We start from the raw sequence: 18,837 nt of genomic DNA, 5'->3' as shown, positions 1-18,837 counted from the left end.
TGATTTTAGTTTTGATTGTCAAATTTATACTATTTTATTCGTCTTTAATAGTATATTATGCAACAAGTGTGGTAAAAAGCATTAAACGAGTGACTGAAAAAGAATACCAAACTTGTTGCATGTTATACTTTTTTTACCACAGTTAGTTTTTGCGTACATTTTTGCAAAACAACGTTTACTGACATACTCTTTAGAATAGACAAACGTCTAAATTCAAGCCGTCGGAAATATGTCCGAAAACATACGATTGCTGTTTTATTAAGCACGTTCCCCGCTGTGCTCCGCTCGTGCCAAATAAATTCGTAACTCAAATGTTGTTTACCACGCTTGTTGCATAATATACTATTTCTTACCATTGACTCTGAGGAATATAACTTTACTAACTCCAGCACCGATATTATTTTTGGCCTCGCAAAGATACTGCCCCTCATTTTCCTTTGATATGTGGGTAAACCCTAATGAACCGTTTTGATATTGCTGCACGCTCGTTTCGAACAGAAAGTCCTTGTATTCTCCAGGTTGTTCGTCTGAAAAAACCATTACAGTGTTTCAATCGTTTGTATGGGATAAATTGGTTAAAATAAATTTTGGTTTTTTTCTAGATAGCCCAAAATTAAATATTGTCTCTTTTATACAATCTTCATATCTCTACGCTATTGCGTCATCGATGACGAATTCTTATCAGATTTATTTTTCAGGACTCACCATTTTTAGTTGTAAATAATGGTGCACAGAAGTCTTCAAACATTTATGTGAATGTAAATTAATGGCTTGTTTAAAAAATTGTATACTTCGTGTTTTATTTTTACTTTTTACTTTACATTCACGTCTATCCCACGTGGAATTTGTACAATACTTATATACAAATAAATAATTTTAGAAAAATTTCCATAGTGAGACAGCAGTTTAAAAGAAAAATAGGAAACGGTATCCCTGATTCCTTAAAAAAACATCTGTGAGAAATTCATAAAAATATTGCTAAAAGTTTTGAAATTATAAATGATCATTTTGCAAAAACTGAAGTCACAATCATCCAGTCATTTTTTACAATAAACAAAAATGAGCGTACATAATTCTAACTGCAGCAAAATTTGTTTAAAGGAAATAAACGGAAAGTTCTATCTTTCCGGCCCAGCGTTATTGTGTATGCCTATTCTTCAGACTGACTACAACAATGATGAAAGTTTCATTATTGCGTCGTTTTATTACCTTTTGGGTGGTTCCTGCGCGGGTTGCTGGTGAATCAAACTCTTGACATCTTCACAGTTTAAATTAAACAGTTTCAGCTCTGAAGAAGTTAACACGATGATTGACGAAACGTCAGCAAGTTCGATTCATTCACAACCAGTAAGTAAGTAGTATAGTACTACGTTAATAAGATGTCAAAATTATTTGCAATTTTCTGATGTATAAAGTTGACTCTTTGCTTTGCAATCAACGCCTCTCTTTCTTTTATTATTTTTACAACTTTTGCCGCTTACCTACTGCCTTTCTCCACGTAATTACTGGCTTAGGATAACCGTCAGCTTGGCAGTGTATGATAGCGTCTTGATCAGCAGCGATACTAACATCAACTGGCTCGCTAGTCCATCGAGGAGGTACTGAAAATTAAATCTTTAATTTTTCGGCAAAAAAGACAAGATGCTTTAAACTATAAGTTGCTAATTTTGTTATAAAATTATATTATTTATAATATATATAATTATATGAAATATATCTCCAACATTTTCTCATTACATTAGTTTGTTGTAATAATTATAAATTGTAGCTTAACGTCATCCGTGCATGAGCAATATTTTTTTAGCAACTAGAAAGTTGACATCCTGAAATGTCTTTACTGTGAATCGTTTAGTGATACAAAGTTTAGTTGTCTTTGTGATATTTTTCGCCAAATAACTTGCTAACCTGCTGCGGAATGTTACCAACGATTACATAACTTGTAGAATGGAAATTTTTCTAACTAAATTTACTTAGTTGAAAATCATTAAATTATCATAACTAATTGTTGAAGCAATCATAAATTTCAAAAGGTTTCAGATGTTCTTTTTGAATACGTTCCTCACAACAGAATAAAATTTGCTTTTGTTTCCTATTTTACTCTAAAGTTTGAGCTGGCCAACTTTAAAATAAAAACGCAAATTTTCATATGCTATACACGAAATTTGTTTATTATTATTGTTTAGTTCATAAAGTTCTGGTATTTGGAACTGTTGTCAATAAGGAATAAACTTTTTATAACAGTGGCGTTTTTTGCCAAGTTGGTTTTTATTTTGCTTGTGGTATAAGGGTTCAAATGTAAAAGACAATGTACTTGACTCACTAGCTTGGAAGAAAAACATAATAAATAACGACCCTGTATATTTGCTCTTACCCTGTTAAAACTTACCATTGACTGTGAGTGGCACAGTGTACCTTTCACTACCGGCAATATTATTTGCTATGCATGTATAATTGCCGCTATGTTGAGAGGTTACTTGGTCTATTATTAATGATGAAGAAAATTCGTCAATACGTCGAATTACTGTTCCCAAGGCAGCATTATTTAGAATAATCTGAAATAAATAAGGAAACACAATTATTTCAGTTTCGAGTTTTAGCAAATTTTTATGTTTTTCAAAGAAACTTCCACAGGTTACTGTAATACTTTTTATAAAACTTCTTGATTCCTCTTTTTATAAAACTTCTTTATTCCTCCTGTGGCGGTTTTTGTTTAGTCGAACTAGCCAACGTTTCGCTGTTGGCTTCTTCAGATCTTGACTGAAACAGTTTTAGGGTGATTGGCGAAACGTTAGCTAGTTCGACTAAACAAAAACAGAAACAGGAGAATTTCAGAAGTTTTATAAAAAGAAATTTTCATATATTCTCAAATTATCTAGATTTTAATAAAAACAAATCAAGAGATAATATTATAAAGAGATTTTTTCCTTCGTTTAAAAGGAGAGTAATGGTTTGCGTATCTACTTGGTAGCATTATTTAGAGCAAAATGTTTTTATGGTATAGTACAGGGTGGAAAATAAGCTAAATTAGCGGTTGTATTCCGAAACCACGAATTGTAAAGATTTGCGGTAAAAAAGCTCGTAGTATTTTATTTTGGTCCCTTTGGATACAATTTTTTTTAATGCAAATCTCTACAATTCGCGGTTTCGGAGCTACAGCCCCTTAAGCTTAAGCAACTCTATGACGTAAGCGAAAAGGTTCTATTAAGTTAAAATGAAAAACACCCAATCATTATTTTTAACGGATCGTTCAAATAAATGTATTTACTTTTGTGAGAAAAAATTAACTAAAAACTAGTTCATCTTGATACAGTAGGGTGTGTGATAGTGGAAGGGAAAAAATTACAGTTTGAGGCGAGACAAGGTACATTTTCTCCGACACTGGTTAGGATGCTGTTTGGGACGTTTAGTGAAATGAGAAGTATATTATAAGAAATGATGAAAGGCGCTGACAAGTCATAATTGAGGAACTGAAAAGATATTCTAGATTCCATAAGTCCCAATTTTAATTTTTTTTTTCAACATTTTGGTCAGTTATTACCGTTAAGAGTGTTATAAATTAAAATTAAGGAAGTGAAAAGATGTTTTTCCTGCTTGGTTAATAAATCACAGACCATTTCCAAAGAAAAAACAAAATAAACCTTAATCATTCATTATTTCACTGTAACTTTAAATCAGGAATAGCAAAAAAAAAACGATAAAGGCACCGAACTAAATCAATTTTGAAGTAAACAAAACAAAAATAAAGGCTTACTAATGGGCCGCCGAATACGGTTTCAATTATGTATTGTGCCTGTCCTTCCATTTGTCATTATTGACAGTGCTTTCAGGAGCTTTCACACATTCGCAAAAAATAAAAATAAAAACACTATCCAAACCTTTCCATTTCTCTCCCAGCTAAAATTTATCGGCAAATCCCCTTCCATTATCTGGCAGGTAATTGCGGCTCTCATGCCTTCCCTTAGCAGGTCCGTCATCGGGTTGATCGGTAAAATTTTGGGAGGTACTGCAAAAGAAATTAATAATGTGCTATTGGCCGAATGTAAAATATATTTTTATTAATAATGATAATAATAATAAAGCAAATGAAAAGCTGACGTAAAGAAAGTAGAAACTCCAATGGATTTCTTTTTACCAATGCGCTGATGACATGCAAATTCAGGCTGTTACTGGGTGTAAAACTTTAAAGACTTTAAATGTATTTTGAAGGTCGTATTGATTCTTTAATCCAAAAGTAGGTCTATAAACTCCGGATTCTTTATTCTCATAAATATTTGTAAACGTCGTAAAAATGACCCATTTTTCCGATGAAATGTAGTATATCGGTCTCCTTTATTTCAAAAAGACACAGTCAACCTTTATCGTATTCAGAATACTTGTCAGAGATTCCCCTACAAGCTTCGTAAGTTTGAACATAGGAATGACGCTTTAAATAAAAAAATCACTCAATTGTTGTGCATATCCCCCTACATGTCTCAAAACTGTAGTGTATTATGCATATACCGTATTGAAAAATATCAAGTAATCCTAGACGTTTCCTCTCTTACTGACTCAACATTTATTGATATAATCTATTATTATTATTATTCAATAATAATAATAATAATAACAATAATAATTTATTAAAAAGAGTTGCCAAATTTATGATATTGAGCTGTCAAAAATACCTCGATACCAACAAAGCAGGGTTTAATTATTTTGTTATGGTCAAGCACTCTTAAAAAAATATGTATCCTATTTTGATTAAAATTAATTATTCGAGGCAGCTAATCAAAACCGTTTCAACCCAACTACATCATAAAAACTGCATGTTACTTTTCACGCTTACCTACACCGAATTCAACAAAATATAGTGAGATATATTACATCACCAGGAGTTACTGCTGGCTATCCTTAGTATAAATAAAATTACGGTGATGTAGCAGCATTTCAATTTTCAATTGCACGTGTTATTTTAGGACTGCTCTACTGCAAACTTTTTTATACCACGCCCCCTTTTGTTGAAGTGAAAGCCTTCCCCCTTACACAATAGCTTGTATTGTATGTAGTAATCTTAGTTAATTATAAATATCTACAACTAAATTTGTGTTCGAAGTGTTTTCGGAGCGAGAGCAAAGATGCCAAGTGAGATCTTGGCGAAACGTCTACAGGATATATATATATATATATATATATATATATATATATATATATATATATATATATATATATATATATATATATATATATATATATATATATATAAGTATGTTTAAAAAAAATAGAATGCATATTGCATATTGAATTTAGGGATTCTCAGGAAGCATATCATACAAGAACTATACATATGCTAGACCCAGTGTGTTCTTATTTTACAATACTTCATCAAACAAACTGCTAAAGGCAATTAACGATTGAAATATTCTAAAGAAAAGCATTATCACTGTATCAATACTTTGAAATAAAGATAATTTTTTATTATTATTAATTAGTTTTTTCCTGTTGCGCTTTTTAAAAACATATATTTTAATAGGGTAATAAAAACAACTAGTTAGTTACTCCTAGAAAACTATTATGCAGAAAGAAAAAGAGAATCGTAAGGGATCTGCAGCGACTGAATCAGCACTGCCTTGTGTTGATTAAAGATGTTTTTTAACATGGAATGGTTTACTCGACTGAGCGCATTAGTGCCAGTACTAAACTATTTAGTTTTGTTCGTGCAATTTCCTACGAGTTTGTTCGAAATGTTCTCCAAGCCACAATTATTCGGAGCATTTATCTTGTTCCTCTGTGCTTATTTTCGGGATAATTTATTGCCTATAATGTCTGCCGCAAGTTACTATTTATTCTACAAAGTGTTGTCGTTTTAGTTGAAGTGACTGTAATGAATAATTAAAAATACTTTTTTAATTTTTAATATGTTTGTTCAAGAAAAGATAGAAAGCCTCATTGCATTTTTAATGTCGACTGAAATTAAATGTTTCTCTCAACAACATAGCTACTAGATATATAGAGGCATATAATAATGAAGGAACTTTTGAAGCCACCAGGAAAAAAATGTTGAGAAGGACTATTTAATATGCTTATGCGCAGTCAATTCAAATCTCCAATAAGACTTATCATTTCAAATCTCGCTTTCAACCAATAAGATACGGCCCCTGACAGTTCGTCGATTTGGGTTTTCATTTTGAATGTGGAATTTTTTCGCAGTATTTTCTCAAAACAAGCCGAGATCCCGTTAAAACTTTCAGGGTAAAATGAGTTAAGTGTGAAGATATCACCGTTTAGAAAGAAATAGGTTAGTGTGTGAAATTTAGGGGCATGCACGGAAGATTATTTCCTCTAAACGAATATGTCATAGCCACCTAACGTGCATGCTTTTTATCGTCCTTACGGCTATTTTATTATATTGTATTAACGGCTCTCAACTAATACGCACAAAATTGAGTAGGGCCACTAATAAATTATATTTCAAAGAAACAATACGCCCATTTAACGCTATTGTGATCTCAATAACTTAATAGAAAATCAATCAAGTATATAGCTACTAGACATATAGAGGCCCTGCTTATGCTAATAGTACAGGAACTGGTGAAGCAACTAAACAAAATTTTGAGGTCTGTTCAATATGCGCATGCGCGAGATTTGAAATTTCGTTTTTAACTAATGACTGGTCTAATTGCATTTTCTGACGTTCCGCCTATAAGGGCTTTGTGTATTTTCTCAAAATATGTCGAAATCCTATTAAATTTTCTGGCAAAAAATGAATTAAGGTGTAGAAAACGTTGTTAAAAACATTAGCGACAAGTGCAGAGGTAATATTACGCTGAATTACAGCACACGGACCGGCACCCTTAGTATAATTCTGTAGGTATTTTAGCGTTTTGGTTCTTTAAGCGCTATAGACACGATACCAGCTAATTTTTTCCGAATTTGTGCTCGTAAATCGGTGCAAACAGTTTGTTTTTATGACCTTATTGATTGAACTCTATTGAAAATGTAAATAAACTCAAATTCACGAAATATGACTATAAAAGTGTAAATATAACTTTGAGGCACTAGATATCGCACTGGAAATATCTAAGTGGAAAAAATATTCAACAAGCGCCTCGTATAGACCGAACGCTCATTCTTTCATCGCCAAGTCTAGTAATTACAGAAAGTTTCGTCTCCCAAATACATAATTATGAAAAGTACCAATGGATAACTGTAGGTATTAGAAAATGTAACCAAGAAAATTAAAAACTAGTATAAAACAAGTCAATAAACAATTAGCCCTAAATGTGACAGAATTAACATTAGCAAACCCTAAAAAGTGTAATTTATTGTCTCAAAATTAAAAAAAAAAACGCAAAAAATTCCCCGTTTTCCAGATGCACACTCCAGACTGGTTTTGTAGACAAGATTGTGGTTTATGTCACAACTACAACTTACCTTTAATTATAATAGTATTCTATACAGTAATTTATTAACTGGTTTTGGTTAGTATAAATAAATGCATGAATTATTTAATAAGAATAAAATACATTGCTGCTTATAAATACAATAAGAAATTAAATAAAAATGTATGTTGCATTTTTTAATAGCATAATTTTTATTTTATTTCCACAATGGCCTCCTACATTAGATGCTTCAGTGTTACTCCTTTCAAGGAACTTTTATATTACTTGACTTGAGGATCACCACCTTCAAAAATTGCAAAAAAAAATGAAAGCAATAAAAAAAAAATAGAATAACTACAGCAAAAATTTCATTAACTGTTAATTCGAATAAAATTTAAATCAGAAGCACTTGCTGACAATATGTTACTGTCCCTTAAGTTCTTTTTAAAAACTGAAGACCCCTGGTTATTCTGTGTCAGGCTTCTCTATAATTTGTAATGTTGTTTTGACTACCACTGAAGATTAAAGATCTGCTGGTGTCTGCTCTGGTTCTACCTAGGGAAGAAATTATTATTTTGACTTGTTGGAAATAAAACCCAAAAACGCCTCCCTACCAACAAAAATTTCTCTTATGTGTAAGATGGAAAATTTTCAGTCACCAATCATGCAGGAAAAATAACAATATTTTAGACCGAAAAAAAGTTTACACATTACCAACAAAATAATATTTTTGAGGACTGTGGAATTATTTGATAAATTTTATCATTTTATCAGTATATGGGCTATTAAGTACCATCGGCAAATAGAATGACCAGAAAACAAGTAACCTGATTTATCTACCTAAAAGACACTGCACTGCCTATGTTATCAAGAGTTTACAACCTCTTATATAGCTTAAAGGAGTGACGTGACCCCTGCATATGGATGCTCTTCTAAAGCTATCAGCCTCCCTGCCAGCTGCATTTTTGAAAAGGAATGTTTGTTATCCATTATTTGCTTACAATTTCATCTTTGGCACCTGAATAAGTGATCATTATATCAAAACTAGGAAACACATATCTGCAAGTCTACAAAAAAAAATGGGATAGCAAACATGGATCAGTCCCATAACTTGTCCAAAAACTTGTACTAATTAGTTATTCACACAAGAAATGTAGGTGATACTTACGAGTCAAGAACATAGCTACTCTCCAGTCAAGCAAGGGTTGAGAAAATAGTTGGAGACTAATCAATATCTCTTCTTCCAAAATTGTGCATATAATATTTTTCCTACTCAAGTTGTCCCGAATCCAACAAGTAGATTTACAAAATCAGTAAATATAGATAGGTGAGGTAATAATTTCAGTAATTTTTGACCAACCGAAAGGCAATTTGGTTTTCACTAAGCGTGATACTTCTTGTAATTGTTCTAGTAAAACCTGCAGCTTAATTGTTTTCTTATATTTTCTGTAATTCTTGTACATATTACCCAAACATCTTTCCTATGTAGCTATTTAAGTGTACTTTGCAGTTTGTGAAATCACTCGGGTTTGTCTAAGGTCCTATTAGGTCCATATTGGCCACACTTGTAATTTCGTGAGGAAGCAAGTATTGAAAGCACAAATTATACAAGTTTGTTAGTGGGAGTCCTATAGAAACCACTTTTAAATCTTTTAAATTAAGTTATACATAATGCAACACTTACCCGTATATAAGCACATTCTTTTCCTTAGAATTTTGACCACAAACAAGTTTTTCACAAAAACACGAAAAAGATAAACAATGCCTCAGACTGTTAGTATTCTCTATCAAAGAAATTCCGAGCTCGGCGTTGCCAAAACTGATTTTGCTTTCTTATGAAAATTTGCCAATTTTTTCAGAAAAATTACGGCAATGTAACAACTCACTTAGTTTGGGGTGACGCATGTGCAAAAGATCCACACCTTCTCTACAAAAATATCATAGGCCCCTGCGGCGCATCACTTTTTACCGTAATAGAGCCACTATATTATCTTATAGCTATATGCAATCAAGACATTATATTTATATTTCTGAATAATTTCTTTTTGTGCGGATATTAACAATTGTTTTGTGTTTCTAATAAGTGCTCACCTATAACTTGAACTTCGACATCTCTTCTTGCCGAATTCCTCTGTCGGTTCTGAGCCTGGCAGGTGTATGTTCCCGCGTCTTCCTTCCTCTGAGTTTGCTCGACCACCAAGGTACCGTTAGAATATACTCTTTGCCTTCTGAAATAAAAATTCATTTTCATATATTTTAGTAAATCTAGTGCGTTCTGCACAATTATCTAATTTTAAATTTTTTAGAGGATGTTTAAAGTTACAAAATTGAAATTTTTCGGGGTAGTTTTTACATGTTCATCTCGCAAGTAAGAAAACATTTACAAAATCATTTTGATTGGTACATTTTAGACTTCATACTTGGTACCCATTTGAGATAAATCAAATTATCATATTTCAGAAAAGACCATTTCATTTTCATTTTTGAAAAGAGTTTTAAATATTATAAAAATAATCACCATCTGACCCAAATATCATAGGTTATCTCTCTCTTGTTTGCAGAGCCGTAAAACTATCTCAATCCGAGTCACTGAGCCCACAATTAAAACACGTTACATCTGCTCTTCTCTTTAATAATTTCGGCATTAGAGACATTAAGCGATCAAACACAAAATACACTTCATCGCAACCTTCCAAAGACAATGAGTCAGAAAGCAACCCCACACTTGTCACTCTTGCCCTTTCTTACATTCAAAACATCAGTGACCACATATCAAAAGCTCGTTAGAAATGTAATTGACCAAAACCAGATTTACCACTTGTCGAAATATCTCTCAGCATCTTCGATCCGTCAAAGCCAAAAATTCCGTTTGAGCTACCAAAAGTTTACGGCATTCCTGGCAAATGTGATAAAGAATACATTTGAAAGACCGGACGAAAAATATCAACTGGGCTCAAAGAACATGAAAAAGCCCTAAGACTACGACAAATAAACTCATCAGTTGCCGCACACCATTACGAAACCGGACATCAAATTTTATTCGATAAAATTAAAATTCTTTCACGTAATCAATTCTTCTACCAAAGAAAAATCCGAGAATCTTTACTCTGTACCTGTTTATGTATTGCTGAGGGAGGCGCTAATGACGGACATAAACACCGCTAGGCTCAAAGAACACGAAAGAGCCTTACGATTAAGACAAATAAACTCAAAATAAAACTAAAATTCTTGCATGTAATCAGTTCTTCTACCAACGAAAAATCCCAGAGTCTATAGAAATCTATAAACAACCTAATAATCTTAACCGCGACTCAGGTCCTACCTGTCACCAATTTGGGAATCAGTCATCCGAGACGGTGTTTATGTCCCTCATTAGCGCCCCCCTCAAACAATATATAAGCAGGTACAGAGCCAGTTTCAGTCAAGCTCTGAAGAAGCCAACAGGATGATTGGCGAAAATTCAGCAAGTTCGACTCAGCAAAAACCGACGCAGGAGGAATCCATAAGGCTTTGTAAAAAGTATGCTTGTATCTTGGCGATTTGTTAAACAAAAGACTATTTTACTTTGACCTTGAGCATTGTCTTGGAAACTTTATAAAAAAATGCAGTTGTGTTTGACGATTGTTGAAACCGAAAACCAAAATAGAATTAAAATTTCTGCGTCATATAGTTAAGTTATTTTTTTAAAAGATTTTACTTATAATTAAGTTTAAGTATTTATTTAAGAAACTATTTCCTGTAACTGTTAGTACAAACAGTTTGTTGTATCTTGCACCTGATGCTATCGAGAACTATGTTTTTTAAAAAGCTAATTGGGTGAAAAAGTGAAAAAAAAAACATTTAATTGGAGCAAACGTCAATTCCCGAGTGAAGTAAAACGTCGTTATTTACTATACTTTTAGCGTATTAATTCCACGTGAATGCGGCGACTCCAAACAATTCGTCCCAGGATTCTTTGCTGAATTTAAATATTTAATCGATAACAAACAACATGTACGGTGATAGCTGAACACGAAAAAGTAGTTAATCTATAATAAAGAAAAATAGTTTCGTCAAGAGTTTATAAAACCGCTTTTATGAAATAATTACTAAGCTCTTCATAATACATTTGACTACATGAAGGTCCTTTTGTAATAATATAAAGGCCGGAGATTGAAAGATGCAGGAGATCCAAGGGAAACATGGTTCAAATATCTAAGGTGCGTCTTTTTAAAAAAATATATAAAATATATCTATATAACTTTACGAAACAACTTGTGATTTGAAAATATTTATAATTATTAATAATTTATCTATTAAAACATGTTTTCATTATAGTTTTTGAATCTGTAGGGCTACTTTTTTGCACCGTTCTCAAACGATTCTATTTTCGATGATCGATTGAAACGCTTTCGGGTATTGTTTCACTGCTTTGTTCATTTGAAATTTTAACTTCATTTTAATTAACTAAAACATGGAAATGGTGAGCAATATATTATGCAGTAATTCTGAGATAGTTTAGATAATTAAGGTATGTGTCGTTCTTTCAAAAAAATTTGTAGAAAGTTATTTTTAGAAATGTAATAATTAATGATAATAAATGTTAAAACATCAAATTTTCTCAGTCTATCAACACCGATTGCTGCTTTAACACCTGGAGTTACTAGTTCCAAAAATTTAACGGAAAAAGAGCATAAATGGACGTTGTCGATTCAAACTTACTGCTGAATAGCAAGTATCGAAACTACCTTTCTGAAATTGTTCTAAGAACGATCGCGCTTTTATTAACTTGCGTTTGCGCAAAACAGTTAAGTTACGGTTATGGGATCGGTTGAAACAAACTGTAGCGCCACCCCGTATATTTCATAAACCGATTGTATACAGAATGAACAAACTAAAATCGGCACTGTTACTAATTTGTTTATAATAAAAGCGGTTAAATTAGTGCAGTTTTAATAATCTTACTGCTGATAGGTTTTAGTCATATAGCTACTAGATATACAGGGTGTCCAGTGTAAGATGATGTATATAGGGATATTGAAAACTGTAAGAGATACAGCGTCTCTTAAATGGAAGAAAAGTAGCGTACATATGTATATTCCAAAAAGTGATTTAGCTTCATTTTATTTTAAATCGATACTCTTACGTAGATATAAAGTGAAAAAGGAAATTGCCCATTTTTGAAAAACCTCAATATTTTCCATATTATAGGAGCTGAAATGTTCAGATTTTCAGGATATGGGGAAAAGGATACGACGATGCTGAAAATTGCGTAAAAAAATTAAACGTACTATGTTGCGTTCAGCCTAAGTCAACTTTCTTTGTCTTATGTGCGCCGTATTGAATTTCTACATTTTTAAAATCCTATTTAAAAATACTTTTCAACCATGTATAATAAATACATTTATGTTTGGTCATAACAAGTCTGAAAAAATAACAATAACGTTGCAAAATTCTGCATTTAAAAACTTCGTAATAATCTGCGCATTGTAATGCGGTGCGCCGTGTTGTTGGAAAAACATTTGTTGCAGAACCGCTAGTGGAAGGTTCATAAGATCTTCTGTACTAGGTTTAAATATCTCTTAGAATTTAAGTTATCATCGAAAAAATATGGTCCACTTTAGTGGGTACCCAAAATACCAAACCATATTAGCTAGCCGTGGATTTAGATCAGCCCAAAATACAGTTTTCTTACTATTAAAGAGCCCACAATTAGAAAATGGGTATTTTTCTGAGTAAACCACTGGCATAATGCTATTCTTCTAACAGCATCGCCATCTTGAAGTCCATGGCGAGGCCGTTCACGATAATGATGATCTCTATGACGCTTTAAAATACTATCCCGTCTTCCGGATATTTATCTAAATACCGTTCTTCGGCTTTTGCTTCGTTTCTACGGCAGAGAATAAAACTCTCCAAAATATCATACTATTTTAAAAGTAATTCATTTGAAAACTCACAATTTATTAACTTCACACACCTGACACTCACTGTTGTCAATAATTACGAATCACCTGATATACGCTGGCATAGCCAACTTCTTGGAAAATAAATGCGGCGATATCAAATCCGAAATTTAATTTTTGTTATTGTCCGTAGTTATCTTGACCAAATATAAGTGTGTTATACATTATTGTAAAACATTTTTGAAGAGGATTTTGAAAATGTAGAAATTCAATATGGCGCCCATAAGAAAAACAAAAATTGACTTCGACCGTACACAACATACTAGGCCTCATTTTTTTACGCCATTTTTAGCATTGCCATATTCTTTAACCCATATCCTCAAAATTTGAACATTTCAGCTTCTGTAATAAGGAAAATAGTGTGATTTTTCCAAAATGGACATTTTCCTTTTACACCCTGTATCTAGGTAAGGATATCGATTTAAAATAAAATAAAGCTAAACTATTTTTTGGCATATACATACGCTACTTTTCTCCCAGTTCAATTCAATTTTAATGACTCCTGTCGTGTCCACTCATTATTTAAATGTGTTTTAAAATCCCGAAATCTTATTTTTGTTATTTTTCCAGACTTATTATGACCAAACATAAATGTATTATACATGGTTGAAAAGTATTCAATACGGCGCCCATAAGAAAAAGAAAGTTGACTTTGGCTGAACGCAACATAGTACGCTTAATTTTTTTACGCGATTTTCAGCATCGTCATATCCTTTTCCCCATATCCTGAAAATCTGAACATTTCAGCTCCTATAATATGGACAATACTGAGGTTTTTCAAAAATGGACAATTTTCTTTTTCACTTTGTATCTACGTAAGAGTATCGATTTAAAATAAAACAAAGCTAAATCACTTTTTGGCATATACATATGTACGATACTTTTCTTCCATTTAAGAGACGCGGTATCTCTTACAGTTTTCAATATCCCTATGTACATCATCTTATACTGGACACCCTGTATATCTAGTAGCTATATGACTAAAACCAATCAGCATTAAGATTATTAAAACTGTACTAATTTAAACGCTTTAATTATAAACAAATTAGTAACACTGCCGATTTTAGTTTGTTCATCCTGTATACAATCGGTTTATGAAATATACAGGGTGACGCTATAGTTTGTTTCAACCGATCCCATAACCGTAACTGAATTGTTTTGCGCAAACGCAAGATAATAAAAGCGCGATCGTTCTTAGAACAATTTCAGAAAGGTAATTTCGATACGTGCTATTCAGCGGTAAGTGTTTGAATCGACAACGTCCATTTATGCTCTTTTTTCGTTTAATTTTTGGAGCTAGTAACTCCAGGTCTTAAAGCAGCAATCGGTGTTGATAGACTAAGAAAATTTGATGTTTTAACATTTATTATCATTAATTCTTACATTTCTAAAAATAACTTTCTACAAATTTTTTTGAAGGAACGACACATACCTTAATTATCTAAACTATCTCAAATCACATCAAATATCATAGCCGCCCGAAGCCAATGAATTTTTACCGTACTATGACCAGTATATATATATATATATATATATATATATATATATATATATATATATATATATATATATATATATATATATATATATATATATATATATATATATATATATATATATATATATATATATATATATATATATATATATATATATATATATATATATATATATATATATATATATATATATATGCACATATAGAATTTGAATTAGTACCAATAAGACAAGAAAACATCAACTTACCTAATTAGGGGTAAAACCTGCCCGTCCCTTTCCCAACTAATAGATTCGATGGGATATCCGGCAACGGGACATTTAATTACCAGAGAGATACCTGCGATGCCGATTACTTTGGGCATTTCTCTGATAAAAGGTAAACCATAGACATTGACGCGCGCACTGTGCATTACTTTACCTACGCTGTTATGCGCATTGCAGGCATACTCTCCGCCATCTTCGGCTTTAATGTTAGTTATATTAACGTGTGAAATGACGTCGTCTTGTATAGTCACGTATTGACCTTATCAGGAATGAAACTGTTAATAGCTCAGCACTTCCGATTTCGAATATATTTACCCACTAAAAATCTAGGGTGATCTGGAATGGGAAAACCGTCTAATGTCCAAGTAAACTGGGGTGGAGGGTTTCCCGAGGCGACGCACTTAAGCGAAACGGTCGGACCAGGTTGGAGTGTTTGTTCTGAAAACCTAAAAAATATTATTGATGAAATCTATCAGACGAAACGAATAACGAAAAACGAACCAATAAATTAGCTCTGGCCCAGCGTCGCCCATATCTAATTCTGCAGTCGCCTGCGCTTGATCCCAGTTATTGTTGACTAAACACTGATACATTCCTTTGTCTTCTTTGTTCAGCTGTCTAATTGTCAACCTGGGTGGATCCGATGAAACTTCTACACGGCTATCCGGAGCTACAGGTTTACCTAAACCAAATTGCGCTGGTAGAAATAATTTGTATTTTGCAGTTGACGGAAATTGAAACTTAAGAATACATAGAAATTAAGGATGACTTACCATTATGTACCCAGTCGACTTGCGACAAGGGGTAGCCATTAACTATGCATTGAAATTTAGCATCTTTTCCTACGTCCACTACTTGCACTTGAGGTTGAACATGGGCAGATAACGGAGATGTTATCTCCAAGGTTATTCTCACACTTTCCTCCCCCGCTGAATTATTTGCGAAACAAACGTATACCCCCCGATCCTCCAAACGCACCTGTAATAAATTTAAATTTCATACATTCGGTATTCGAGATAAGAACCTGTTTGAGATTTAATTTGGCTGCTTAAGTAACGTAACCGAATATAAACAGAGGATGAAGGAACACTAAGCCTGGCCCGAGAGTGATTTTTCTCTATAATGGAGGATTGGAGTATATATATATATATATATATATATATATATATATATATATATATATATATATATATATATATATATATATATATATATATATATATATATATATATATATATGTATATATATATATATATATATATATATATATATATATATATATATATATATATATATATATATATATATATATATATATATATATATATATATATATATATATATATATATATATATAAAAGGTTGTTCGGAAAGTCATTTCGTTTTTTCCCTTCAGAGGACTTAATTACGTTTTTTCGAAACCAACTTCACACTTAAGCCGCATTACCATTATATGCCTCGAAAGCTGATATTGCAAGGCTTGTGTGTGTGAAAAAGTTCTATTAATTCTACGCAGTAGTTTTTGGTTGGTGCCCTTTTAAATATGGAGAGCAATAAGCAGCATTTTCGTCATATTTTACTTTTTTACTTCAGAAAAGGTAAAAATGCTGTCCGAGCGAGAAAAAAAATGACGGATGTGTATGGAGAAGGCGTGTTAACAGTACGCCAGTGCCAGAACTGGTTTGCAAAATTTCGATCCGGCAATTTTGATGTCGAAGATGCACCACGGTCTGGAAGGCCGGTCGAAGCTGACAAAGATGCGATAAAGCATTAGTTGATGCAAATCGGCGAATAACCACACGAGAGATCGGTGAGAGATGAAATTTGTCGAATTCGACTGTTTATGGCCATTTGAAAGGCATGGGCTTAACCTCGAAGCTCGATGTGTGGGTGCCCCATGTCCTTACGGAGCGAAATTTGTGTCGTCGCGTTGACGTGTGTGATTCGCTCCTCAAACGTCAAGAAAGCGGATTATTACTGGGGACGAAAAATGGGTTGTATACAACAATGTTAAACGCAAGAGGTCATGGAGCAGAAAAGATGAACCGGCTCAAAGCGTGTCAAAAGCCAACATTCACCAAAAAAAGGTGATGCTCTCCGTTTGGTGGGATGTCAAAGGAATCGTTTTTTTTTTGAGCTTTTGCCGGACAATACAACGATTAATGAAGTCTATTGTCATCAACTGGACAAATTGAATGATTCACTTAAAGAGAAGAGGCCCGAATTAATCAACAGGAAGGGTGTAGTGTTCCACCAGGATAATGCGAGACCTCACACAAGTTTGGTCACTCGCCAAAAACTTTTACAGCTTGAATGGGACGTACTGCAACATCCACCATATTCTCCAGATCTGGCGCCTTCCGACTACTATTTGTTCCGGTCCCTGCAAAATTTTTTGGATGGCAAAACCTTTACCTCAAATCAGTCAAAAAAATTATGAAGGTGTTGCACCTTTGCAATATGAATATTGTAGCAAACAGTGTACCCTAATTTGAAGCTAACAAGTTTTTGAAAGTATCCGTCTACTTTCTCAAGCGAAAAATGTGTTCGCAAATCCCGATATAAAATTTGCTTCGAGCAATACCAAGAATTAAACATCCACCGCTAGGGCTGCTTCAAAATATTTACGATTAATATGAATAACAAAAAGTAGCATAGTTCTCGATTCTTCTAATAAAAGTTAATAAACGTTAATTTTATAGTTGTTTTCGTCTAGCGGTTTCAGCAAGCTCGTAGAAAAAATAGCGTTTCTAACTCTTGCAGAAGGTACGTTTAGATGTGCACATGTTAAGAAGTTTACTATAGAAGAAATTATTTTAATTAAGAAAGCTGTGTTTTTGATCAGATTACTTATTTTTTTATTTTTTTTTTAATCTTTTTCGAACTGTTTACATGGACTGTAATTTCCATTGCTATTTTATAATGGCGTGGAATGCAAAAATCGCAGGTAAATGCGGCAAGAGATGCTATGCACTTTGATAATTCAGATAATAATAATAATAGATGGCCGAAAAATCTACCTAAAAAACTAGTCTAAATAGAATTGCCAAAAGGCCTGAGATTTCTTGTGTAAAAGGCGGTCATTCTGTAAAAATGCCACACAATTCTCAAGTTTTGTATCGGTGAGTTAAGATTAAAGCGAACTCTTGTTATTATGTATACTGTTGCCCACTTTGTTAGCGACTGAGGGGTATGTGAGTTGTTAGTGAAGATAGAGCCTGGCGTTTTCGCAAAACCTTTGGTACCTTTTTGGGAAACGCAAGATGACGTTAACAAAATTTTCATATCGTGCTTCGTTTTTAAAATATAGGGTGATTCTGGAAATTTGAAGTGGGAAAGGTGGAAAGCGTATGCAATATAGAGTTTTTCCTATAATTTAGTGGCGTAGTCAGTTTTTTTCTAAATGGTTTCGACAACTTTTAGTTTTCTTCTTTTATGATTTTTCTGTTCTTTTTGGGACATAAAGTAATTGGAATAATTGCGAAGAAAGTGTTACTTACTTTAGATATTCGTAATAAGCCAGCACTGAGCATAATCGCACGTTCACCCAAAGCGACAGGCACCATTTGTCCTTGAATTTCACGCTTCCAGTAATAACCCGGTACTGGATATCCTTGAGCAACACATGGCAAAGTTACATCATCTCCTGTGATTACTTTTCTGGCACTGTGCTTTTCGACTGTTATGCGTGGTTGAACGTTGCCTTTAGGTTCAGTTACGATAATACGACCTGGATACGCTGACGTTTGAACTTCGCCTAAAAGAACAA

At 33.0% G+C, this 18,837-nt stretch overlaps 1 protein-coding gene across 8 annotated transcripts in view; it reads right to left on the bottom strand.

The window, feature by feature from the left end:
- Nucleotides 1–18,837, bottom strand: part of LOC132697784 (cell adhesion molecule Dscam2) — a 222,408-nt gene that overhangs the window by 21,878 nt on the left and 181,693 nt on the right. For all 8 annotated transcript variants that reach the window (XM_060663427.1, XM_060663454.1, XM_060663446.1 and 5 more), the window contains exons 5-14: nucleotides 18,569–18,825; nucleotides 15,841–16,045; nucleotides 15,569–15,749; nucleotides 15,383–15,513; nucleotides 15,050–15,326; nucleotides 9,450–9,586; nucleotides 3,876–4,003; nucleotides 2,387–2,552; nucleotides 1,482–1,601; nucleotides 354–527 (exon numbers count right to left, since the gene is read on the bottom strand). In XM_060663427.1, the coding sequence (XP_060519410.1) occupies nucleotides 354–527; nucleotides 1,482–1,601; nucleotides 2,387–2,552; nucleotides 3,876–4,003; nucleotides 9,450–9,586; nucleotides 15,050–15,326; nucleotides 15,383–15,513; nucleotides 15,569–15,749; nucleotides 15,841–16,045; nucleotides 18,569–18,825 (1,776 nt within the window). The remainder of the gene's footprint in view (nucleotides 1–353; nucleotides 528–1,481; nucleotides 1,602–2,386; nucleotides 2,553–3,875; nucleotides 4,004–9,449; nucleotides 9,587–15,049; nucleotides 15,327–15,382; nucleotides 15,514–15,568; nucleotides 15,750–15,840; nucleotides 16,046–18,568; nucleotides 18,826–18,837) is intronic.

This window comes from Cylas formicarius, unplaced genomic scaffold, assembly GCF_029955315.1.
Source record: "Cylas formicarius isolate icCylForm1 unplaced genomic scaffold, icCylForm1.1 PGA_scaffold_10__41_contigs__length_53128322, whole genome shotgun sequence".
In the NCBI taxonomy this organism is placed as follows: Eukaryota; Metazoa; Arthropoda; class Insecta; order Coleoptera; family Brentidae; genus Cylas; species Cylas formicarius.
The sequence above is the reverse complement of the archived record's forward strand: the minus strand, read 5'-3'. Positions and strand labels throughout refer to the sequence as shown.